Source organism: Marmota flaviventris, chromosome 9 (genome assembly GCF_047511675.1).
Source record: "Marmota flaviventris isolate mMarFla1 chromosome 9, mMarFla1.hap1, whole genome shotgun sequence".
Taxonomy (NCBI): Eukaryota; Metazoa; Chordata; class Mammalia; order Rodentia; family Sciuridae; genus Marmota; species Marmota flaviventris.
Window position 1 is genome coordinate 5,706,559 of NC_092506.1, and position 23,439 is coordinate 5,729,997.

Genomic DNA, 23,439 nt, shown 5'->3' on the forward strand with positions numbered 1-23,439 from the left:
GGGCCTGGCGCGGCGCCCTAGCCTTCGCTCGGAGCCGCGCCCCAGCTGCGCCCACCGCAGCCCCGCCAGCCCCTCGGCCGCAGCAGCTGCAGCGGCGCCGGCGGCAGGGAGGGCGGGGTAGGGGTCCAGGTGGGCGGGGCTTCTTAGGATGGGGCGGGGCGTCGGGCCGCCTGCCCCCTAACCTCCCGCAGCTGCGATCACTGCAACCCGGCCCTTGTGCTGCGGGTGGGCTGGGGGTGCTGCCAGGAATACCTCGCGAGCTCGCGAGCTCCGAGAAAAGCCAGGACAGGGTCTCTGCCCCGGAGTTAGTCCCGCAAGGGTCTGCGGGGGGCGTTCCAGAGGGCGGGGCCTTACTGCAACTCCGCCCACGACCTGCAGGGGGCGCCCCAGACCCGGCGTAGATACCCTCCTTGCCGGGTCCGGAAGGGGAGGAAGGAGGCCCGGGGGCGGGGAGGCTCGGCGCTGGGCGGGGACTGGGCACCCTTGATGGGTATCGCGCGTGTGCGCGTGCGTGCGCAGCTGGACCGCGTCCTACTGTCAATGGGTCATCCGCATTTCCCTGGCCAATCCCCGTCCATGCCCCTGTCTCCTTAACCCCGGTGGGGTCCTGAGGGCACCGACTGAGCCTGTCTGCTGCTGAAGTGGGAGGTCCTGGCCCCATCACTGCTGGGCAGAGAACTGAGCGTTCTGGAGATGAGCACCCAGCAGTTGCCTCTACATGGGTCAGCTGAGCCTAAATAAAGCCCCTTATAAAGACCTGGGCGAATGTGTGAAGGCCACCACACCTCGGACTGGACCCACCGACGCGGGGAGGCGGGCCCTAGGGCATTGGAGTTAAGGATGGAAGTATGACACTACGCAGGAAGTAAGGGGACGCAGGTCCACCTGGCGTCAGAGCCTTCTTGGTGGAGGACAGTCCTCAGTGAATGCTACCACCACAGTGGGCAGTTTTGCAAAGGATGCACTTTTGGAGGCCAGGAGAAGAAGGGTTTCGAAACAGCCATCACCTCCACCCACACTGAAACTGTGGTGCAGGTCTTAGCTCAGTACTGCCCTTAGATCTGGGAGGCTGGGCCTGGGGTCTCTGGTCCTGGTTTTGTTGGGCGATGAGGCTGCAGCCCGGGCTTCCCAAGGCTAAACCTAAGGTCTTGGTTTCCCTTTTTGTGAAAGGACTAGACAGTGTGATAGAGAAGGGCTAATGGCTATTTAGCTCTTACTCAAAGGCGGCCTCACGTTGGAGTGTCTGGGCTTGGAGCCTGTAGTCTTGAACACAGTTCCCCACCAGCCCTTACTTCTGCATTGCCCCTCCACTCTTCCAGGCCCCTTCTCACCCACCAACTCTCAAGTCAGGCTTCTCCCTGGGCAAGAACTTGTCTTCCCTCATCATTACCCTGAAGCCACCTTTGGGATATCTTTGGCCATGTGTCCCATTAGAATGTGCAAAACCAAATCCAGTCACATTTCCTCTCTTCCTTTCAGGCCAGCTCTGCTGTGGTGTCCTGCCTCGGAATGGTGCTTCCCTGTGTTCCATCTCAGAGTCCCACCCCTCTCATCCCCAAGCCCAGCAAATTCCTGCTGGGCCGTGTTCTTCCATCTGGCCTTTCTCATCTCTTCCTCTGCCCCTACCATCAAGAGGACGTCTTGGACAGAAGCAGTGACCTGCGCCTGCCTCCTGCCCTTGGCTTCTGTTGGTGTCTTGACGCAGTGGCCAGCCATTTGTTTTAGAGTCAGCCCGGTCAGAGCCTTCAGGGATTCCCCTCCCTGCACATCTTCCCTGCAGTCACCGGGCAGCGGGGCTCCCTGTTGGGTTGAGCAGGCCTCTCAGGCCTACTTCCTTCCTTCGTGCACTGTCAACCGCGCACTGTCAACCGGAGCCACTTTTGAGTGCCTGGCCCCTCCCAGAAACATCCCACTCCCATCTGGAGGACCAGTTCAAAGGACATTTCCTCCAAGACTCCTCAGTACCCCACCCAGCCTGTGCTGCCCCAGCAGGCTTCCCCGCTCTGCAGTCATACTGTGCCCGGCTTCAGCCTTTTCCAGCAGAACCCCACGTGGACCAGGCAACACACACCTGCCTCATCACCCCAGGGCCAAGAGGCAGGGACATGGGGAAGAGGAAGCCCACTCTGGGGAGATGAGAGGCCTGCCGCTGGGGTGCCCTTGGACCCAGGGACCCCTACTGGGACAGTGAGGCCAGAAGGGAGTCCAAAGCCAGAGAGGGTCAAGGACCCAGAGGCCATGGCATGGCCTAGAGGGTAGAGGTGCCCCAACTGTCCCAGAGGACTGGAAACTAGCACAGTGCCTGATGTACAGGGGCTCAGTAAGGCTGAGGTGGCTCCAGTCTGCCCAAGTGTAACCCCCAAAGTGGGCTTGCCTACTTACCCGGGAAGTGGGCAGAAGGCCCCCTACTCCCAGGAGGTGGGTGAGGGCACTACATGCTGGGCCAGATGGGAGAGGGAGTGGAGTATCCCAGTCTAGCCCGGAAGAAGGCCTAGTCCTGCCCAGAGGTTGCCACAGCAGTGGAGGGGACCTAGTGCCACCAAGACCCCCCCTTCAGGTCCTAGCCTGGTAGAGGTAGAAAAGTGGTCACCAGACACGAAGAGTCTGAAACAGCGAGGAGTCAGGCACCATTTTTTATAAAAACGCATAGTATCATTTTCCACTCTAAAATCACATTCAAAAATCGGCAAAGAAACGCCCCGGGAGTGAGTAGACAAGAGGGGAGGGCGCCGACCCAGCCCCGGGGAGAAGGCGCGACACCACACATGGCAGCGCGACTGGCACAGGGGGCATGCGGTGGGTGAGGTGGTGCCCGTGGGCAGTGGCACTGACAGGACGTGGGCTGTGGGGCTGGACAGCCAGGGCTGGGGGCACACTGACTGGCCTGGGCAGGGAGGGCTGGCCCCGACCACAGACCTTCGCTGTGCCACCCAGCCACCCTGCTGGCCAGCTGTGGTCCCAGGAAGGTGAGGTCTCACCCAGCCTGGGGTGGGGGGCACCTGGGGCCAGGCTTGGCAGGTGTGGCCCAGCCCACAGGTGCCTTTCCGTGGTCCTGAGCCCAGGGTTGGCGGGAAGAGGAGGGCTGCGGGGAGCATGCTGCCAATGCCGCCCTCCACGCGGAGCCCCACAGTATCCAGGGCAGGGGGATGGGGTCATCCAGTGACACGGGGGCTTTTCCTGAACAACGGCCCAAGAGACCCAGTCACCTCAGGAGGCCTTGGGGGCCAGGGAGACAAGGGGCCTCTCCTCACCAATGGCCAGAGGGCAGGACAGCACAGGGCCCTGGCCCTCTGTTGCAGGGGGGGCCTGTGGTGGGAAAGTTCAAGTAGTATCCCTGTGCTGTGCCCTCCCCTGGGGGGGGGACGCTGGACCACCTAGCTGTGCCGTGGCAGAGCACGGCACACAGGGCCTGAGGTGGCGCAGCTCAGTGAGGCTTCATCCCTGGGGAGGGGTGGAAGGGCTGCTGGGGGCTGCTGCTCTCCCCACAGGAAGACACTGGGAGTGGGTGGCCCCAGGGGTCAGGCGGGGCTCTGGACAGTGGCTGGGTCGGTGGCAGCAGGAGCTGAGGCAAGCGGGCCCCTCCCTGGGGGCTGGGCCAGGCTGGGGCCACAGGAGATCACAATAATTACAAAATAAAACTTTTTCCGCTTTGCGGGAAAACAAATAATAAAAATTCGACAAAATAAATTAGAGGTTTATAAAAGGCGGGCGGGTGGCGGCGGGTCAGAGGCCGTTGGCGCTGCCGCGCTGCACCAGCGGCACCTTGCTCAGCTCCACCACGGGCGAGCGCGGCTTGTTCTTCATCTTGGGCACCCGCTGCACCAGCTGCTGGGCTTCTCGGTAGGCGTCTCGCAGTTCCTTCTTCCACTGCACCAGCTCAGGGTCGCTCTGCACACAGCGGCCGTCAGCCCCAGCCAGCAGCCCTGCCACCCACCCGCACCGGGCCCCTACTCACATCGCACTGCAGGACGAACTGTTTGCCACCGCGGATCTTGAGGAGGAGGCACTTGCGCTCCTTGATCTGTGTCTCCTCCACCGACTGGATCTCCTCCATGGTCAGCAAGCTCTGCTGCGGGGCGGCCAGGCGGTGAGGGGCAGGCCTGCAGCCACCCCCATACCTGGCACCCCGACCTCAGACCCGCTCCTTACCGGGGCCTCGCCCTCGCCCCGCCACTCCAGCCGGTTCGGGAACAGGTAGAAGTACCGCCGCTGCCACTGGGTCAGGAAGGGGTTGCCCATCTTGGACATGTAGCCATGCATGATGCAGTCCTTGCCCAGGGCGTAGTCTGACGCAAGAGACCAGAGAGGCAGGCTCAAGCCCAGATTCAGATCTCAGTGTGGCCACTTGCTGGCTGTGGCCTTGGGCGAGGTCCGCAACCCCAAGCCTGGTTCTCATTTCTACAGCAGCCGCGAGCCTCACCTTCCTCGTGGCCCAGCTGCTTGTTCTTGGCCTTCTTGCGGGCTTCCAGCCGGTCTGTCTCAGCATTGATGGTGTCAAAGACAGTTTCTGCCACCTCCTGTTGCCACCGCTCCGAGATGGTGAGGGGGAAATTGCGGTAGAGCTCCTGGTCGCTGTCCAGTAACTTCATCAAGTGCACAGGGCAGAGCCACACAGATGGACAGAAGGTGCCAGGACATCATTAGCCACAGGCCTGCCTAGGGCCTTGGCACAGGGATGGTCTGGTCTAGCCGCCACCCCCCCAGGGAGGTCTAGGGAGGAGAAAGTGTGGCCCACAGCTGACAGGGCCAGCCCAGGGCCTCACAGGGACACAGAAGGGGCAAGGAGCCCACAAGGCGAGGCTGGGCCTCAAGTGTGAGGCCAGGCAAGGCCCAGTACCTTGATTCCTTTTGTGTCCTCTTCATCAAAGGAGCCAATGTCAAAGGCGTCGGCTGCATTCACCTCCCCCCGCGGGGGGATCAGTGGGGGCGGGTACTGCAGCAGAACAGGGGATGGGCTGTCAGCATGGGAGGGGGCTGCAGGGACCCAGGCCGGCCCACACAGGCTGTTACCTTCTGTAGGAAGACCATCTGCCAATCCAGTGAGCGGAAGAAAGGACTCTCCTTCACTTCCTGAGCCCTGTGGCGACACAGAAGCCTGTCACCAGGGCTTGGCACCACCTAAGGCTAGGCCAAGCGGTCAGGCTGGACTCGGGCTTAACTCTTGATTCAGCCACTTTCTGGCTCTGTGACCCTGGACAACTTCCTTAACCCTGAGCCTGTTTCCTCATCTCTAAGATGGGAGAACAGCAGTTCCCACATCACAGGGTTGTTGAGTTTTATGTATTTTGGGGACCAGGGACTGAACCCAGGGGTGCTCTACCACTGAGTTACATCCCCAGCCCTTTTATTTATTTACTTATTTATTTATATTTTGAGACAGGGTCTTGCTAAGTTGCTGAGGCTAGCCTCAAAATTGTGAGGTTCTGGACAGGGGCTATGGCTCAGCGGTAGAGCGCTCACCTAGCACGTTCGAGGCGCTGGATTCAATCCTTAGCACCACGTAAAAATAAATAAATAAAATAAAGGTATTGTGTCCAGCTATAACTAAAAAAATATTTAAAAAAATGAGGTTCCTACCTTAGCCTTCTGAGTAGCTGCACACATGCTACTATGCCTAGCTTATTTTTTTTAAATATATTTTAATACCTTTATTTCACTTATTTATTTTTATGTGGTGCTGAGGATCAAACCCAGGGTCTCGCATGTGTGAGGTGAGCGCTGTACCACTGAGCCACAGACCCAGCCCTAGCTTATTGTTTTAATATGGGTAATTTAGTAACACGCTGCCCAGCACTTAGTAAAAAGCTGCTTTTACCTCCTCATCATCTTGGGTACAAGGGCCCCTCTGGAAGCTGGGCCCTGGTTGGCTCCTGGTTGGCACCAGCAGCTCCAGCCCAGGCAGCCCTTCCACCCTGAGGATATTGGATAGTGATGGCTCTGAGCCTACTTGTGAGCTCCTCAAAGGAGGCTGGGACCTTGGAGGGGGCTCCGTCCACCGTGGGACACAGTCCTCAACCTTAGGGGGCCAGTCAGAGGCCTGGGCAGACTGGTGAGCAGCCCATAACAGACCCAACACAGCTGCATGCCCGCATAGCCAGGGCACTCACCCACGGCCCAGGCAGCCCAGCCTCCGGTTGACATCCCTCTGCAGCAGACCCTCCAGCAGGGAGCGGAGTTCAGGGGAGAAGGAGTCGGGAAGCTCCACGGCCTTTAGGGAGAAGCAGGACACCGAGAGGCTGAGGAAGTGCCCTAAGCCCATCATAACTCTTGGTGGGGAGGGTTAGAGCTTCCTAACTGGCCCCCTGCAAGTGTGAGCTGTGACAATATGGAGAAGGTGAGACCCTCCAGACAAGAGATCTGCCTCCCAGCAGCAGTGAGGGAACCAGAGGCCTGAGTTCTCTACTGGTCAGTGGGAACCACCATTGTGAAACCTAGCACCCACCCGAGACCCCAGCAACCCTGCTGTCCCACATTGGGACCCCTCTGGCTCACCATTGTCAATGTCATACGGTCAATTTCGTGCTTGTCTTTGGTCTTGTGCTGCCGAAAAGGGCTGTGCCTAAGGGAGAGAGGTCAAAGACCAAAGTCAAAGGATAAGAACAGAGAAAATGACACGGGGCACGTGAATGACCCTCATCCAAAGTCAGAGGTGGTGCCACCCTAACACCCAGGCAGTGGTGGGCCCCACTCCCCTGCTTCCTGCCTGGACAGGGGAAGTCTCCAGGCCCGTCCCACTGCCCGCCCTGGGGCCCGCTCACCCCCGCAGCAGCTTGAAGAGCATGCAGCCCAGGGAGAACCAGTCAGCACTGCTGTCGTAGGCCACGCCCTTCTGCAGGACCTCGGGGGCCATGTACCCGTGGGTGCCCCTGTGGGAGCAAGGAGGCCATGAGTGGGCGGGTGGGGTGCGGGGAGGCAGGGGCTGGCCGGGCACTCACACGCTGGCATGGGGCTTCTTCTTGGAGAAGTCGCAGGCCAGGCCCAGGTCTGAGATGCGCACGTGGCCATGTTCGTCCAGAAGGATGTTGGCCGGCTGTGGAGGAAGCCCAGTGAGCGGCTGCCCGCCTGTCTCCACTTGAGAGAATCTGGGTGCTGGAGACAAGGCCCAGGTGGGGTCTTCCCCTCCCTTCCCTAGTCCCAAGCTGACCAGGAAGTGGCCGCATGGGACGAGAGGTGGGGGTCTGAGGGGAGGAGATGGGCCAGGAACCAGGTGTGCTGGGGGCGGGCACGGGCACCTCACCTTCAGGTCCCGGTAGACGACGAAGCGGTTGTGCATGTGCTCCAGGCCTAGGATGATCTCAGCTGCATAGAAGCGCATGTCGGCCTCAGAGAAGACCCCGTGCTGGGACAGGTGGTAGTGCAGATCCCCGCCTGAGGGAGGCAACCGTGGAGTGGCACTCAGCTGGCTGCCCCAGCAGGACCGGGGGCCCCTGGTGCCGGCCCTACACTCACCATTCATGAGATCCAGGATGAAGCTGAGCTTGTCCGGCGTGTGGAACGCATACGACATGCAGACAATGAAGGGGCAGTCCTACGAGGGAGGGGCGGTCAGCAGAGGCTGCGTGTGGCTGCTGGCCCGCTGCTCCCGGGCCCACGGGGCGCCCGTGCTCACCCCAGTGCTGACGAGAGAAAGCATGATGCGCTCGTTCAGGGCCAGGGTCTCCCCCTGCTTCATCTTGATGCGCTTCTTGTCCAGACACTTCATGGCGTACCTGGGCAGGGTTGAGAGGGAGGGAGGGCTGTGGCCTCGGGGGACTTATGGGAAAGCGTGTGACAAAATCAGAACTTCAGAGAGCACAGAAGGTGCTGGAAGGTCAGAAGCTCTGAGGAGCCTGTAGGAGGTGACAGCCAAAGCAAGACGGGGAGGAGGGGACAGCATGTGGCCGGCTGAGACTGCCCATGCAGGGGCACTGGTCCCCCTCAAAGCTCTTCCCCAGGATGCCCAGGCTGCCCAGGTGTCCCTGCCCTCTCAGGCATTTGCCAAATGCCAACTGAGCAGGGTGCTCACATCTTGCCCGTGTCTGCTTTCCGGCACCCGTAGACCTCACCGAAGCCCCCGCGCCCGATGATGCGATGCACACTGAAGTCGTTCATGGTCAGCTGCAGGGTGGCAACAGCTGGGTCACTGCAGGCTGCCTGGGCTACATGCTCTCTTGCCCCCAGCTTCCCCCACTGGGATGCCAGCTCTGAACCCCAGAGCCACCACTCTAGGGGCAGAGGGGCAACCCCCCCTGGCTTCCCGCCCCACCCGTGGCCCGGCTCTGGCCCTCCACGCCCACCAGCTCCACTCACGTGGATGTTCAGCTCCACGTTCTTCCACTGGCAGAATCGTGTGAACTTATCGCTGTAAAGAGAAGTGTCCAGGCTCAGGTAAGCCTCAGAGAGTGGGCAGAATGAGGCTGGCATGAGCCAGTCCACCCCACTGATGCTCCCTGGGGTCCGAGAAGCTCAGAGAGGAGGGCACTCAGTCTAACCCAGACTTCCTGCCACCACATCCACCACTAGGCTCGTCGTATTGCTGCTTACATACCTCCAGTGACACAGAGCTCATTCCCTGTGAAGCCACCCACCCCCTGCTGAACAGCTGTGACCCTAACAATGCTGTTACTTATATCTACCTGCAATGTCTACGACACCCTGCCAACCGCCGAGCGGTCATGAAGGGCAGGGTGCATTCTGTGTTCAGGACCCTGAGGCTCCTCAGGCCAGGCGGGCCTGGCAGGGTGCTGTGCAGACGGGGAGGCAAGGTGCACGGGGGTGGAGGTGGGGGGCGGGGGGTGAGGTATCAGGGACAGACTTTGAGGAGCCTGGTGCTGAGAGGGCAGGGGGAAGGAGATGACTGGGAGCCCGCCTGATCTCCAGGAGTCTCTGCAGTGGGACAGTGACAGGCCCAGCACCTGCCCCCTTGGGGCCTTCTGTTCCTTCCTCCCCCTTATCGGGCCCTGCACTCACCTCTCGATAAATTTCTGGAACACGTCTCCTCGGAGGTTGTGACAAATCTCCTCGATGTATGGCTGCAGAGGGAGCTGGAAGTGGGTGACTGGGCCCTAAGGCAGTGGCTGCCCAGGCCCCGCCCCTAGTTGCCCAGGCTTCTGGACCTGGGGCTGTCCCAGAAGACCCTGGCGGGGTCGGATGGGGCCAGCAGAACATGAGCCCAGCACGCACCTGGAAGAGATCCGGAGGCACCTGCTTCTTCACCAGGTGGCCCTGGACATGCTCAGTGGCACTCTTCGAGAAGGGCTGGGGGGGACAGAGGTGGCCGTGAGTCCTCCCCAGGGCCTTTCCTTCCCTTTCGCTCCCCAACGGCTCAGGCAGCACGGGGCCGGCTGGGGAGACGGGAGCTGGGGGGCCACTCACGTGCGAGCAAGCCAGCAACTCCTTCATGATGTAGGCGTCGAAGATCTCCCGGCTCCGGGCCACGCGTTCCTCCTCCGTCTCCAGCTTCTCATATTTCTTGATCTGGAGGGCACAGGGCACAGATGCCAGGTGGCGCACAAATGTGGAGCAGGGCCTAGCCGACCGCCTGCCCTGGGCCAGGCCCCACCTCACCTCCTCGTAGAACTCCACCAGGGGCTTGGCCTCCTCCAGGTGGTTCAGGCAGAAGTCTCGGAAGAGCAGGTACCCTGAAAGAGACCAAGCTGGGTCACCCTGAGCCACGTCTCCTCCCGGGTCTTCCTGTCACTGTGGAAGAAGTAGATTTGGGGCTCCCTGGGCAGAACCGGCCAAGGTAGCAGCAGAGGTCATCTCTCCCAGGCTGCGGCCAACCTGAAGTTTCTTGGCTTCTAGGCTGGGCCCTGTGCTCTGTCCTTCCCAGAACCTGCCCCTTCAGGAGCTGGCGGGAAGTGGCAGCACATGGTACCGCAGAGGAGGGTGCCAGGAACCCCCGGTACCCAAGCCTTGTGCCCCCTCTGAGAGGCTACACCACCCACCGGTGGGCCAGGCAGGTGCAGTGGGATTCTATCCGGGCCTCCAGGATAGTGGGATTCTATCTGGGCCAAGTCAGGCTGCAGCAGGTGGCTCTGAGGGAGGCCCCTTTCCCTTCCCCTGCCTGCTCCACACATGGCTGACTTTCACAGCAGCCCTGGTAGGGAGGGCATGTGCAGATGAGGAAACTGAGGCTCTGAGGCTCAGGGAGGTCTGTCAGACATATGGCATTTGGCAGAGGCATGAGCAGGGAACTCGGGGCTCCTCAACCCAGTGAGTGGTTCCCAGGAAGGTGGGTTGGAGGGTGAGGCTTCAGGGCAGGAGCATGGAAGTGTAGGGTGAGCTTTAAGAAGGGCCCCAGCAGGCCCTGGACGGGGCACCTTCACCCCTGCCTGGGAGTAAGGTTGAGGCCTGGCCCCAGAGCAGCTGTGGGAGGACGAGGCAGAGCTCAGAGCACTCCTGTTCCTTCCTTGGCCTCCAGCTGACAGGTGGCAACACTTGAGCTGGTGGCTTCCCACACCTCTCGGGGGCACTGCCCTGGTAATGTCGATGCCTCAATTGCCTGGACACCTCTGCGTGAGCTTGCAGCTGTCCTTTCTTAATGTAGTGCCTTTGAGTAACATGGACACCGTCTCCATCCATCCCTGTCAGTCCTGGGCAGTGGGGCTCGTGAGTCCCATTACCCAGATGAGGAGAGGTTCAGAGAGGTGAAGCAAGTTTCCCAAGGTTACTCAGCATAGGCCTGGGACCCAAACTGTGTGCTTCCTGGCACACACTGACTCTTCGAGACTGACCTCTACCGCCTGATCCTGCCAGGCCACTCCCAGATCCTGTTCACGGGAAGGCTGGGAAGGCCAAGAAGGCAAGGCCAAAGCTCAGCCCAGTGGGGCTACAGCTGCTCCCCTGAGGACTGTCCCAAGCCTGTCCTCTGGGCCAGTGGGGCAGACTCAAGAAACTTCCAAGACAAGAGGCACCAGGCACCAGGAAGAAGGATGGGGCCCCCAACACCCCCGCTCGCCACAGAGGCAGGTTGCTCAGAGGGCCCTTGGGGGCGGGGCAGGGCCAACCACAGCTGGGCAGGCGCCACAGGAAGGGCCCCGCCTCTTCCTGTCAGTTCTACCAACGGCCCAGAGCAGCTGTGGCTGGGCCAAGGGGAAGCTGCAACTCTCAAAAACAAAAACCCCAAAGGAGGAACTAGCCTGGCAGCCCTGGAAGACCACTGGGCACTGTCCCCTCCCCATCACGGGGCTCCCTGGGCTGACAGCCAGGGGCTGGCATGCACAAGGGTGGCAGCTCCATGGGGAGTAGCCCCTGCAGCCACCTTGCCCTGAGTGGATGGGTGGCCAACCCTCCAGGTAGAGGGGAGCACAGCCCAGTCAGTTGCGGGGGTGGCAGGAAATCAACATCAGGGTCCTCCCTGGGGGCCTGGGCAGCTGGACAGGGTGGGAAGCCCCCGAGCTGGCACAGCCACGGCTGCACTCACCCAGCTTCTGGGAGAAGATCTTCTCGAAGGTCACCTCTCCCCGGTCCTCCAGGTACTTCTGCATAACGCTGCGGATGCTGTGGGGCAGAGGGGGCGCAAAACAGGGGGCGCAGCTCAGCGGGGCTGCAGGCCCTTCCCTATCCTGCCCAGAGTCTGAGTAGAGCCACTGATGGTGGGAGGTGGCTGCCCCGATGGCCTACTCACTTCTCCTGACCACAGGCCACAGGAGATGGACCCGTGCCTCCCCCGCTCGGAAGCCCACCACCTGCAGAAGCAGCACTGGCTTTGAGAATCTGGCCACACTGCAGCAGCCAGGGTTTGTCCACTGGCTGATGAACAGATACACAAAATGTGCCCGTCCATCACCCACACGATGGCCTATTACTCGGCTACAAAGGGAAGTGAAGCACTCTCACGCCTGGCATGGCTGAACCCTGCGGATTATGTCTCAGGAAAGACAACGGTCCTAAAAGGCCAGGTTGCATGACTCCATGCATGTGACTCTCTAGAACAGGGCAAGCGACAGGGCGGGCCTGCCGATGGGCACAGGGTCTCCTTTCGAGGTGATGGAGGCAGTCTGGTCTTATAGGGGTGGGGGCTGTACAACGCAGTGGACCACCGCACCATACAGTCTAAAGGACAAACTTTGTACTGTATGGATTGTGTCTCAACTTAATAAATAGTTCAGGAGAAAAAAAAAAGAAAACACAAGCCTCAATAGCCCACAATAGTTGGTCAAATCGTGACACAGATGTGGGGCTTCCTGCTAAGGGCTGTAGGTAAGGGTCTAGCCACTGTGGGCCTGAAACCAACCCCCACCTTAACACTGAGCAAGGCCTGGGGAAGCCACACCAGGCTACTCTCCAAGCTCCAGATGCCACCTTGCTGTCCCCTCTCCTCTCTTCTAGGCCATTTGCAGCTCAGCTCTGCCAGCCTGTCCCAACATGGGTGACTGGTGAGGAACTGCCAGCCAAAGGACAGACAAGCAAGACCCACAGGGCAGGGGGAGGCATAGCAAAGGACAGAGGGAGGTCAGGTCCTTGGGTGCTGGGAAGACTCAGCCAGGGCACAGACCCTACGGGACCACCATGGGAGGAAGCCCAGACAGATGACAGACAGGAAGGAGGGGACTGGGGCTGCCAGGTGGCAGGAGGAGAGTTTGCTAGCCTGTTCCATGAATGGGGCTTCCAGGCCTTGGGCCCAGGGCTCTGCAAGAATGTGGCTTCAGCCCGGGTGCCGTGACGCATGCCTGTAATCCCAGCAATTCGGGAGGCTAAGGCAGGAAGATCTCAAGTTCAAGGCCAGCCTCAGCAACTTAGCAAGACCCTGTCTCAAAATAAAACATATAGGGATGGGGACATAGCTCAGTTGGTGGAGTGCTTGCTTCGTGCACAAGGCCCTGGGTTCAATCCCCAGCACCACATAAACAAATAAGTAAATAAATAGACTAAAACACACAAAGGGCTAGGGATGCGGCTCAGTGGTTCAGCACCCCTGCGTTCAATCCCTGGTACCAAAAAAACTTTAAAAAGAATGTGGGTCCAGTTATGGCAGTAGGACCCAAGGCCTGCTGCCTCCAGCCCTCCTTAGGAGGGAGGAGACACCCCTAATCACAAGCCCACAAAGATGTCGTAAGTATAACCCTCACCTGCCCCCAATCTCACAGGCTAGAAGATCCACGACCTCTCAAAGCTGCCTTTGACAGGAAGTAGGGCCCTGATGACAAGGACAGGCCTGACAACCCTGTGTTTCTGTTCTGAGACTCTTTTGGAACAGACCCTGTCTAGCAAGGAAGGAAGAGCTGTCAACCCAGGGCCAGGTACCCCAGCACCCCCACACTGCCTCCTCGAAGGACATTCTCTGAAAACCAGCAGAGTGTCTGGAGCCAGCACGCACCCCACATCCACGAGGGCACACCCTCCCCTCCTGCAGGCCACACATCAGTTCGTATCACCATATGATACGAACCACCCATGTGGGACATGCTGCCCCCACCTTGTGGAACTCACGTGGACCCAGGAGACCAGGACAGAAGCCAAGTCTCACAGGGTCTCACACAGCGCAGGAGCTTGGCAAGTGTCAAACTGAGACTCAGCTCCCTGCTCTGGGGCTGCAGAGGACACCTAAGCTGGGAGACCCTGGGTGCAGTTGGAATGTGTCAAGGCCCGAGACCTGACAGCAGGACACGGGCATGGAGCCCAGGAACTTGTGAGGCCTGTGCCTGGATCTCACCTGGAAAGTGATCCAGGAAGGCAGGACCCTTCCCAACCCCTGGCTCGGCTCAAGGCCTCTGCTTCTGCACCTGGTTCTTGTATTCTGGGACATTTTGGACCACAGGGAAGAAGATGAGGAAAAGCAATAAAGAAGGAAAAAAAAAAAAATCACAAAATGTCAGTCTCCCATGGCAGTGGAGGGTCAGGTGAGATGTACAGACAGGTAGGTGCAGACGACAGGCCAAGCAATTCCAGCTGCCAGGGGGACCCCACCAGGAGCTGGGCATGGCCCTGGGATGGGGAAATGGGGACTCCCTGGGAAGCCCTGAAGAAGCCCCAGAATGTCTTCCTGGGAACCAGCACAACTAATGCCAGCTTGGCCCAGGGAATGCCCACCCAGGAGCCAGGAAGTAGCCACCACCATTTCCTGCCATGTGGCTCAGAGAGGCCACAGTAGACACACAAAGGCCCCCCATGGGGAACGTGTGGGTAAGAGCCCTGCCTGCAACAGCCAGGGGGGCCTGCCAGGCAGGGCCTTCTCTCTCCCAGGGGCTCTGCTGTCGCCCAGGCCCAGAGCACCGCAAGAGCAGGACCCCAGGCTCAAAAGTGGCCCCCCTCAGAAGCCACGCCTGAGCATGGCCACAGCATTCCTCCCAGCCCACAGCACTTCATTTTCTTCCTTAAAAAGAAAAAAGTCTTTTTAAAATAAAATAAACAACCCCCCCAAAACCAAACACAAGGTCAGGCCTGAGCAGAGTCCTTGAAGGCTGGGCCCCCAAAGTGGCAATTTTAGGGTTTCCTGTTCATCCCTAGGGGGTTGGTGGCCAAGGAAACAGGCAGGCTAGAAACACGCGTCACGGGGGTAAGCCCCTGCTAGTGTGGCAAGTACAGCTGCATGGAAGGCAGGGTGGCCTCCTGAATTGGTCACCTTCCTCCCAGCACCTGCGGCCTAACGCCCGCAGGGTGAGAGGCAATGTGCCCAGAGAGGAATCCCTGTCTTTAACCAACCCCCTATTCAGGGGTGCGTGGCCCCCAAGATCCACTCCAGACCACCAAGAGAACAAAAGGTGCCGGGCACGGTGGCGCACACCTATAATCCCAGCAGCTCGGGAGGCAGAGGCAGGAGGATCACAAATTCAAAGCCAGCCTCAGAAACTTAGTGAGGCCCTAAGCAACTTAGTGAGACCTGGTCTCAAAATAAAAAAATAAAAAGGGCTTGGGCTGGGGATGTGGCTCAAGCGGTAGCGCGCTCGCCCGGCATGCGTGCGGCCCGGGTTCGATCCTCAGCACCACATACAAACAAAGATGTTGTGTCCGCTGAGAACTAAAAAATAAATATTAAAAAAAATTCTAAAAAAAAAAAGGGCTGGGGATGTGGCTTGGTGGTTAAGCACCCCTAGGTTCAATTCCCAGTACCAAAAAAAGGGAGGGAGGGAGGGAGGGAGAGAGAGAGAGAGAGAGAGAGAAAGAAAACAAAATGTCTGTACACTCTCAGACCAGAGGGCCCTAAGCTTTCTGTTCCCTTTGGGGCAGGGTATCAGGGGTCCCTGTGCTCTGGGAACCGGGTGGTGCCAAGGCCTAGGTTCCAAATGGTTCACCCCACCTCCTTCCTGGGAGGCCTACGACTAGTTTCCTCATTTGCAAAATGAGGCTGTGAGGGCAACGCTGCATGACCCTCAAGCTGCCAGGAGGACACAGCAGAGGGGACACTCCTGAGGTGCCTGGCCCTCTGCTCTGGTGTCAGCTCATGTCCCACCTCCTGGCCATGGGAGAGAGCTGCCCAGGCCCCACTCCCTGGCACCACAGCTCACTACCAGGCTGCTGCTCCTTGTATTAAGACGCTCGCTGGTCTTCTTGTTCAGGTCTAAATTCCACATTTGCCATGTGCTCAGAGGAAGGGACCAGTGGCCAGGCAAGCTCCTCGTGCTGGCTCTGGCCAGGCTGGGCCCAAGGGTAGGACCTGATGTGAAAACAGGGGCTGCCACTCCTCTCAACCTCAGAGCTCCGAGCGCTCCCCTCGATGCAGCTAAGGGCCCAGTGGGCAAGTCTGATGCCTCCCTCTCAAAGAATCTAGGGCACCTTGGCATAAAGGTGCCCAGGAGGCAGTCCAGCCACGGCAGAGAGCTGCTCACTCCCCAATCCTGGCACCCCCTGAAGTTAAGGTGCTCACATGGCTCTGAGGGGCAGACCTGGCCTGACACTGGGACAACTTCCAGTACATTCTGACACCACATGGTTCAGAAGAGCAGGTTCCATGCTTTGTGGTGCAGTGGCTTAGCATGTCTGAGCCCTTACAGGTGGCTCCTACTCAGGGTCACTGACAGATATGTGGACTGAAAGCGCCTGCAGGAGTCAAAGGCAAACATGCCCATTTTTTTGAAGAGGCCACAGGGCCACTGACCTAGGAGCCCACAATGAGTGTGGCAAAGAAAATATCCAAGCCCTCCCAGGGAAACACCTCTCAGGCCTTCCCACAATCTCCACAGAACTGCTGGGTGCAGGGTCTCAGGGGACCCTTCCCTGTGCCCACCTTCTGCCCTGCCAGGGTGTGTAGGGAGCAGCAATGTCCCTCCTGAGAGCACATCAGGTTGGAAGAGAGCCTTGGCAGGCAGGGGCTGTGGTCTGGTGTTCTTCGTGTGATAGTGATGCTGACATTGGGACCTGCCACGATATGGCAAGCTGGCAAGGAGGCCCTAGGCTGGCAAGTTTGGGGCAGCCATGCTGGGAACTGCCACACTCTGGAGATGTCAGTTAACGAGTCTGTGGCTACACTTGAGGTGCTCCCCTGTGGCATTTCCAGGAAACCTGGCACTGTGGCAGCAGTAGGAGGAAGTCCCCTGGGGACTTCTTATTAATATGTCTCAATGACTCTCCCTGGGGCTGACAATGTCCTCAGAGTTCAAGAATGGGGCCACTACGAAATGGGAAAGACCGACCCTGATTGCCAAGTCTTAACTAGTCCATGGCCAAGGAAAGAAAATGACAGCTGGCCCTGCACATACGAGTCTGCCGTGAATGTCTACAGAAGGCCAGACTCCCAGGCTCCCTTGCAGGGATGCACAGAAAGAGCACTTTGGTGGCCTCATCCAATGTCACCAATAAGACACAAGCAGCAGCACCCTACACCTTACTGCTACGGGGAGACCAAAATCTGCCGCCCTGTTAGTATGAGCCAAGAACAAACTTCCAGAGCTTCTTGCCCTGCACTGGGGGGTTGGGGGGGCAGCTGTCTCTACCACAAACCCAGGACAGCTTCCAGAACCGGAGAACTGCCCCCGCCCACATTACTGCCAGAACACCCACTTCTGCGGTATCGCCACTGCCCTTTGCTGTGAGCAGCAATGCAGAGACGAGATGCTGTTCCAGAAAAAAAGCTGCAGCCAAACCCCTCACTTTCAGGATTTCATTTGAAACAGACTAGAAATAACTTGGATGTAACTCCAACCAGAGGAGAAAATGGACCTTAGGAGCCAGGGGGGAGTGGGGAGGGGCCCAGGAAGCAAGGGCAGGTATGACGGGGGCTGTGTACTCCTCAAAGACAGTCACGTGCTCCTGGCTCCTGATGTTTATTCCATAATAACCTGGAAGCAACAGCCACGTGGGGACAGAAGAACCCACCAGGCCCAGGGCCTCAGGGCTCAGCCCTCTGCCCAGGAACCTGTGCACAGGGAGGAAACGCAGCTGCGGAGAGGAGCCCGGAGCAGGCCTGCACCTGCCCTCCCAGGAATTTACTGCTAGGGATTGACGGTGCAGTGACAGGACACACCATTCCCAGGCTGACGAAGCCCAGATCCCATGCACAGATCCCGACCTATAATGCTTACGATCCCTTCAAATGCATTTACCGAGGGAACAAGCAGGTAAGCCAGCAACTTAGTGGCAAATCTGTGCAACCCCCTGCTCTGGAAAGGAGGACAGATGGGAAAAGACTTCCCAGAGACCCATTCCTGGGAAACAGCAGCAGCTTCAAAGGCCCTGAGGGAGTGACTGCCGAAAAGATGATCTTGTTTTCAGGGGCAGGAGGGGGAAGAGCGCAGCTACTGGAGTGGAAAGTTCTAGGTAAAAGAGAAAGGCTGGTGGTGGCAGGGTTTCTGCTGGTGATGGAGAAGTGGAGGCAGGAAGGAGGGCGAAAGCCCTTCCTGCACCCCTTCCCCCACTGAGGGAGGCAGGAAGTCCTGGCTGCCAAGGGTTAACAGGAACAGGACCGAGGAGGCAGCAGAAGCAGTGGAGGAAGAGTGGCAGGGTCTGGGGACACAGGGAAGCCAGCAAGGGGTGGAGGGAGGAAGCTGAGGTGGGGGAGGGACCAGGAAATAGCCAAGGCAACGAGGCTGCAAGAGGCACAGGCTCCCACGTGCTGCTGCTGGGACTGCCCCTGTCACCAGGGAGGACAGGGGTACCTCCTGGGACCGCCCAGGCAGGGCTCCTCAGCCAGGAGCCCAGAGATTAATTACATGAGGCCTCAGTGGTCATATTAAGCAAATGACGATAATTACAAGATTGCTGTGGCTGCGGCGGCTGCTGCTGCGGAGAGACAGCAGCTCCTTTGGGGTGAAGTCAGACCACAGACCTGAAAGCTGGAGGGGGCGGGGAGGTCATCAGTGAAGGACAGCCCTCTCATTTTACTGAGGCAGAAACTGAGGCAGGCCTGGCCAGGACGAGGGACCTGCCGGGACCACATGAGCTGGTGCTGCAGCAGGATGAGGAGCCAGGTCTCCTGTCTTCCAGCTACACAACAAGGTCAGGAAGCGGGTCTGCTTCCTCAGATTCTGTGGGTGACAGAAGGGGAGGTCCCTGTGCCAAGTCAAAGTGGCACCATGCCCAACTGCTCCAGTTCCCCAGCCCTGGGAAATCAGGGCTGTGATGCCAACCCCAGCTCCCAACCAACCCACGGGACCAGGCACCAGCCATAGAAGTTGCCAAGCTAGGACCACCCCCAAGGTGGGAACGACTACCGAAGTCACCCTGGCACGGGAACACGTGTGGCCTCTCCGTGACTCTGACCCCATGGATGTTGGGAAGACAGGACCCTGCGTCCGATGGGACCCTTGGCATGGAGCTGCCATTTCTACATACTAGTTTTGCCAAAGCAGCCTGGTTCTCCATTTTAGCCAATGGGAAGGAGGCAGGGCCTCGTGAACTGTGACAGCTGCCAGCACCAGCGGCTGCACTGCTGCTTCCAGATCATCACCCCAGACCCACAGCTCCCCAGACAAGGGGTGCCATCAGCCCATCCCATGAACTGTGGACAAGAGCAAAAGTGAACAGAGGTGGGTGGCAGGGGAAAGCCAATCCCAGGTCTCCTTTGTGACCAGCACAAGTCTCTGCCTCGTTCTGGGCCACAAGGGCTTTTACTATTTAATGGGGAGAAAACCATCCACGGGGCTGCTTCCCACAGCTGCAGAAAGGATAAAATGCAGGGAGAAGCACTTTGGAAACACACAGAAGTACCGGGCAGATGTAAGACAGTCACAATCGCCACAAGGGCAGGAGGTATGTGACCAAAGAGGGTGCAAAGCCATTGCCAAGAGTGGCCTGCTTTCCAGTGCAGAAGGCTTAGCCACTGCATGGCAGCGCTCGGCCCTTGCCTGGCCTTAGCACTAAGCATGTTCAGGATATAGCTGGAGATTCCAGGCTATTTGCTCAATGTCATGTAGCCGATGGTGACCAATATGAGATCCTGGATTCCTGCCTCTCCCTGAAAGCTCACAGCCTGCCTCATTTCTTCTGCTCAGCACTAAGAGACATCACTCGGTCTTGATATTTCTTGAGTAATTACTACAAGCAAGGCTTGGCCTTACAACTTTACAGGTTGCTTTCTGGATCAACTGAGATAGCAGATGTCAAAATAAATAATGAATTATTATAATTTCCATTCTTACTTCTATCATATCATCACTACGTTGGACAGAAAGCGCATATGGAAAGAGGAAGGGCTTGTTTCTCAGGGTTCTAGCACACCTGCAGAGCCAACCCAAGGCGGGGCAGTCAGGAGTGGTGCATTCTGGGGAGAGGTTACACAAATGCAGAGAGTTCCAGAAAAGGCCTCGCCTCACACTTTGCAGAACCCCGACCTGCAGGAGGGTCTGGAAGCTGTGGCCTCCAAGGAGAGCCATTCAGTGCCCTGGAGGTTAAGTGCGTTTCCTCCCTCCTGGCTTTGTCATTTCTGAACTCATTTTTGTCCTAACTGTCGCTGCTCCCTCGATGGCCCCAGCTGACAGGCTGGTTCCTGTTTTGAGAAATCTGATTGCGAACGTCTTAGAAAAAAAAAGAAAGGGCCCCAACGGCCTTTTCAAAACGCAGACTAATTTTCCTCTCCCAGGCCTGGTATTCAGTCAATCTGAAACCCAAAGACAGGCATGGAAGAAGGGGAGGGGGAGAGACCCAAACAGGGTACCCCCTGCAGCTGCCAGCCCTGCCTCAAAGGCTGAGGACACAGAGTCACTGCTCTTATTTCACACATACACATTTCACAGATGTGAAAACAGACCCAGAAGTGGGAAGGGTCTTGTTTGAAGTTCCATGATAAGACCACAGCCGCTGGAACAGAACCAAATCCCCAGCAGGCAACTCTCAGGCATGAGCAAGGAACTGCTGGGACTGTCCTCCACCCCTCACAGGGGATGGTGGGGGGTGGGCACATCTGCTCTCACAGAGGCAGGGCATCCAGGCCCCAGCTCAGACCGAGTAGTGGACAAAGTGTAGAGCTAGAAGCTGGAAGCCCTGGTGTAGCCGTGGCTACCTTGGATTACCTGGGTGAAGCCAGGCAGATCACTTATTTCTGGGGCTTCAGTTTCCCCACCTGTTCCATAGCACAACACCACACCTGTCCAGCCCACCTCCTGGGCTGCTGTGTGGCTCAAACAATGGGAGAACACTCTATCCACTATAAAATGCGGGACAAGCCCAGGCTACGGCTCACATCCTGTAGGCTTCTGCGACGACATCCTTAACAGTTTAAAGTTTGATACCAGGTGCGATGAATCGGTTGTCCTATAGAGGTGGCAGCCACGGGCCAGTTGCCGCAGGTGTGCTGGGACATCACCTGGTCAGTGGTACCCGTAGGGCACCATGTGCAGGGGAGAGGGTGAAGCGGGAGCTCCCCACCTGAGCGCAGCCCCCCTGGGATGAGGCACCCGCACACCATGGTACCCACCCTCGGCGCCCTGAAAGCACTCCCAAGCCCAGCCCAGGCGGGGACCCCAGCAGACTCGCTCCCCCGGCCGCAAATCTCCCACAAGCGTGGACCGGAGGGCAGCGGATGGGGCAGTGGAAACCTCGAGGGGCGCGGGTCAGCGGTGCGGTCGGAGAGAGGGGTGAGCGGAGGCAGGCCGGGGAAGGGTGGAGGGCACTGCCGGGGCCTGGGGGAGGCCGGGGCATTGCTGACAGCGAGCAGGCGGCGGCGAGAGGCACAGGAAGCCGCGGGGCGGCCCTGGAGCGGGCGCCCGGCTCCGGCGCGCGGGGCCTGGGGCTGCGGGGGCCGAGGGGCGCGCGGGGCGCGGGGCTGCGAGGGTCGCGGCGCGGCCTCACCTGGGCTCGGGCAGCAGGATCTTCTTGCTGGCGCGCGCGGCCGGCGTGGCCTTGCTCTTCTCCATGGCCATCAGGTAGCTCACGTCGGCCAGCACCGCCTCCAGGTCGGCCATCTTGGCGGCGGCGGCGCTGCTCCTCCCGCCGCCGCCGCTCGCTCGGCTCCCGCTCTCTCGGCGCGCTCGGCCCGCCCGGCCCGGCCGCGTTCCTCGGCCCCGGAGCCGCCCGCCGCCCGCCGCCCGCGGCCCCGCTTGCCGCCGCTCACAGGCGGCGCCGCCCCATGGCGCCGGCTCGGGCCCGGCCGCGGCTTGCGCTCCGCTCCCGCCGGGACTGCAGTCGGGGCGCCGCCGCCCGCGCCCCGGAGCCGCCGCCGCCTCCGGCCCCGCCTGCCGCGCACAGCGCCAGCGAGCCGGCGAGGGGCCGGGCCGGGCGGGCGGCGGCGCGGGCGGGCGGCGCCCTCTGGAGGCCGCGCGCGGGCGGGCGGGCGGGGGCCGGACGCAGTCCCGCTGGCCACCTTGGGTCGCGACCCGGGCCCCAGACACCCGCCCAGACGCTGACCGTGACTACGACCTCGGACCGCATCTCCGGATCCCGGACTCCACAAGGGACCCAGCGTGGATGGCGACAAGGACCCTGGACACTGACCAAGACCCCAGACCCAGACTTCAGAACATGATCCGGAAACTTGGTTCGCTGACCTCGGACACCACAGTCCATCCTGACACTACTTGGATAACAACCCTGACTTCAGAGAACAAACAGGACCCCAGACTGAGACCGTGGGGCCCCCCCTTAGACCTTAGGTCACAGCCCTGGGTCCACAACCAGACCTCAAGGCTGGCCCCAGGCCTGCAAAACACTCCTAACCCAAGATTTCCACCGAGACCCAGGATCCAGGCTTTAGACCATAACCTTGATTCTAGTCTTAGACCAAACCATGAACTCCAGACCAGAATCCTAGACCCAGCAGCTAGAACTTTTAATAGGTCACCATAGGTGCACACCAGACCCAACCCTTATCCATGCTGCTCCAGATTTGATCCTGACCCTAGGAGTCCCTCTCAGGATCAAGGACCCTTGTGGACCCAGGTCTCTGGCCAGTACACTTGGCCCAGCTTCTTTCCCCACACCACCCCATCCAGAGGCTCATTCATGATAATCTCACAGCATAGGGCTCAGACCTCCCCCAGCCTTTTCCAGGAGGGGTTATAAGGTCTCATTACTCCTGGGCAAGGGGAATCCCCCTGTTTGAGAGTTCATTCAGCAGGGGAATCTGTGTATCTCAGGGCAGCAAGCAGCTCCATCTCAACATGCCTCTCTATGGAGTCCCTCTCTGCTTAAGATGGCAGGACCCCTCCTCCCAGCCCAGGACTCATAGAACTCCATTCTCATGTCAGTTCATGGGCCAGCTACCAGGTACCTTTTGCAAAGCAGGGACGCCTTCCCCATGCACTTCTGGCTGCATTCTTTGATCAGCAGAGCAAATCTGAGATGGCAAGGTCCCCTTGTCAGTGGGTGATGCCATCACCCATTCCAATACCCAAGCCAGAACCCTAGGCTTTTTTTCCTTGATTCTTCCCCCCACCTCTCCCTGCTTTACCACAGCCTCCTGTCTGGCCTTTTGAGAATCTTCTTGACCTTCCCACATGCCCATGCCATGCCCTAATGCAGGTTCTGACCAGAGATGTGGTTCCCAAATCTAGACCTGATGGAGTCACCTCCTACTTAGTACCAAGCAGCAGCTCTTCAGGCCCTCTGGGACTACTGAAAGTGGGGGATCTTCAAGTGGGGGGGTCAAGGTTTGGATGAATGAGCCCTGCTCCCCTCTCCAGCTCAATTTGCCACCATCCTCTGCACTTGAAATTCCCTCAGTAATCATCAATTCTCACCTTTGTGCCTCTGCTATCCCTGAGCCTGGAAGACTATCTGGGTGCCTTCTTCCCTACCCAGCTCCTGCTCATCCTTTCAGATGTAACCCCTCCAGGTAGCACTTCCTGACCCCAACTATATACATCTCAGTCACTACTCCTGTCACTCACTAGGCCCTGTTTCCTTAATTTAAGTTGCAACATGCAACATTGCAAGTTTTGACAGTGGGAGGTAAAGATTGATGCACATGTGTGCATCAAAATTTGAAAATGCACTGGATGTCAGAAATGTTGATGTATGGGGAGGTACACATTGTATCCCACCATAATTGATGTTCCTGAGTTTCATCTCTTCCACCATGTCCAGGACCAGACAAAGAAAGACATCAGTCAGTTTTTGATGAGTGAGTGAATGAATGAGTGAGTGACT

General features: G+C 58.9%; 1 protein-coding gene across 2 annotated transcripts; it reads right to left on the bottom strand.

The window, feature by feature from the left end:
* Nucleotides 1–2,620: 2,620 nt before the first annotated feature.
* Grk2 (G protein-coupled receptor kinase 2) lies at nt 2,621–21,320 on the bottom strand. Of its 2 annotated transcripts, none has more exons than XM_027944740.2 (21): nt 21,145–21,320; nt 11,405–11,481; nt 9,547–9,620; nt 9,355–9,456; nt 9,163–9,237; nt 8,950–9,011; nt 8,290–8,341; nt 8,006–8,097; nt 7,610–7,709; nt 7,450–7,528; nt 7,238–7,368; nt 6,936–7,030; nt 6,759–6,866; nt 6,493–6,559; nt 6,108–6,208; nt 5,011–5,077; nt 4,838–4,933; nt 4,421–4,583; nt 4,150–4,286; nt 3,956–4,066; nt 2,621–3,888 (listed from the first exon to the last, which is right to left on the bottom strand). In XM_027944740.2, exons 1-21 carry the CDS (start codon nt 21,255–21,257, stop codon nt 3,724–3,726), a joined length of 2,067 nt encoding a protein of 688 aa, XP_027800541.1. In that variant the 5' UTR covers nt 21,258–21,320; the 3' UTR covers nt 2,621–3,723. The 2 variants fall into 2 exon arrangements, with proteins under 2 accessions (XP_027800541.1, XP_027800540.1); XM_027944739.2 differs by having other exon boundaries at nt 3,956–4,069; nt 21,145–21,319.
* Nucleotides 21,321–23,439: the final 2,119 nt, after the last annotated feature.

Coding starts and splice junctions, on each gene's coding strand:
- Grk2 (XM_027944739.2), bottom strand. CDS start 21,257: ATGGCCGACCTGGAGGCGGTGCTGGCCGACGTGAGCTACCTGATGGCC. Junction 7,031..7,237: donor TCGTCTACCGGGACCTGAAG/GTGAGGTGCCCG, acceptor CTTCCTCCACAG/CCGGCCAACATCCTTCTGGA. Junction 4,584..4,837: donor AGGACACAAAAGGAATCAAG/GTACTGGGCCTT, acceptor CACTTGATGAAG/TTACTGGACAGCGACCAGGA.